We start from the raw sequence: 795 nt of genomic DNA, 5'->3' as shown, positions 1-795 counted from the left end.
CTCGACCCCAACACCAACCCCTTCCCATCCACTGAAACAACACCCGAAACCCCCGAAACCCCCCGCCAGGCTTCGAGGAGTCTATGAAGTACAAGAAGCTGACCAACGCGCAGCGCTCCGGCCTCAACCAGATCCCCAACCGCCGCTTCACGCTCTGGTGGTCCCCCACCATCAACCGCGCCAACGTGTACGTCGGCTTCCAGGTGCAGCTCGACCTGACGGGCATCTTCATGCACGGCAAGATCCCGACGCTGAAGATCAGCCTGATCCAGATCTTCAGGGCGCACCTGTGGCAGAAGATTCACGAGAGCGTCGTCATGGTGCGTGGGGGTGGGTTTTTGCAAGTGTTTGCGGGTGGCTGGGGCAAGGGTCTGGGAGCCTGGTCGAGGGGGAAGGATGGATCTTGCCGGGTCTCCGGCGCTGCGGTTTTTCGCGGATGCGGTCGCGCCGCAGCGTCGTGGTGTCTGCGAGCGGCTCGGGGTACCAGTGGTGTTCGCGGCCTTTTTGACGGGCGACGCGGCACATGGGGGCGTGGGGCGCTCACGTGTGGCGCATGGGGAGGGCTGCATGAGAATACACGTGGCTGGTGGGCGGCGCAGGGGCTCGCTCGCGCACAGCCTTACTGGAGCCTCTGCGCCCCCCGGCCCGCAGACGCCGGCGCGAATCAGCCGCGGCTGACTGCAGACATGCGCGCACATCCTGCAAATTCTGGCGTCGCCCTGGTTGCAGGCGCCCCCACTGCTCATCCCGTGGTTACACACACACACACACACACACACACACACACACACACAC

At 64.5% G+C, this 795-nt stretch overlaps 1 protein-coding gene across 1 annotated transcript in view; it reads left to right on the top strand.

Annotated features, from left to right (window-relative positions):
* Window positions 1-83: 83 nt before the first annotated feature.
* MNEG_14047 (putative Pre-mRNA-splicing factor 8 like protein) overlaps window positions 84-795 on the top strand; it is a gene marked incomplete at both ends in the record, with an annotated part of 2669 nt that continues 1957 nt past the window's right edge. The window contains one exon of the mRNA XM_014037481.1: window positions 84-320. Within this exon, the coding sequence (XP_013892935.1) occupies window positions 84-320 (237 nt within the window). The remainder of the gene's footprint in view (window positions 321-795) is intronic.

Source organism: Monoraphidium neglectum (assembly GCF_000611645.1).
Source record: "Monoraphidium neglectum strain SAG 48.87 unplaced genomic scaffold scaffold04220, whole genome shotgun sequence".
In the NCBI taxonomy this organism is placed as follows: Eukaryota; Viridiplantae; Chlorophyta; class Chlorophyceae; order Sphaeropleales; family Selenastraceae; genus Monoraphidium; species Monoraphidium neglectum.
Note: the sequence above shows the minus strand (reverse complement) of the source record. Positions and strands in the feature narration are given on the sequence as shown.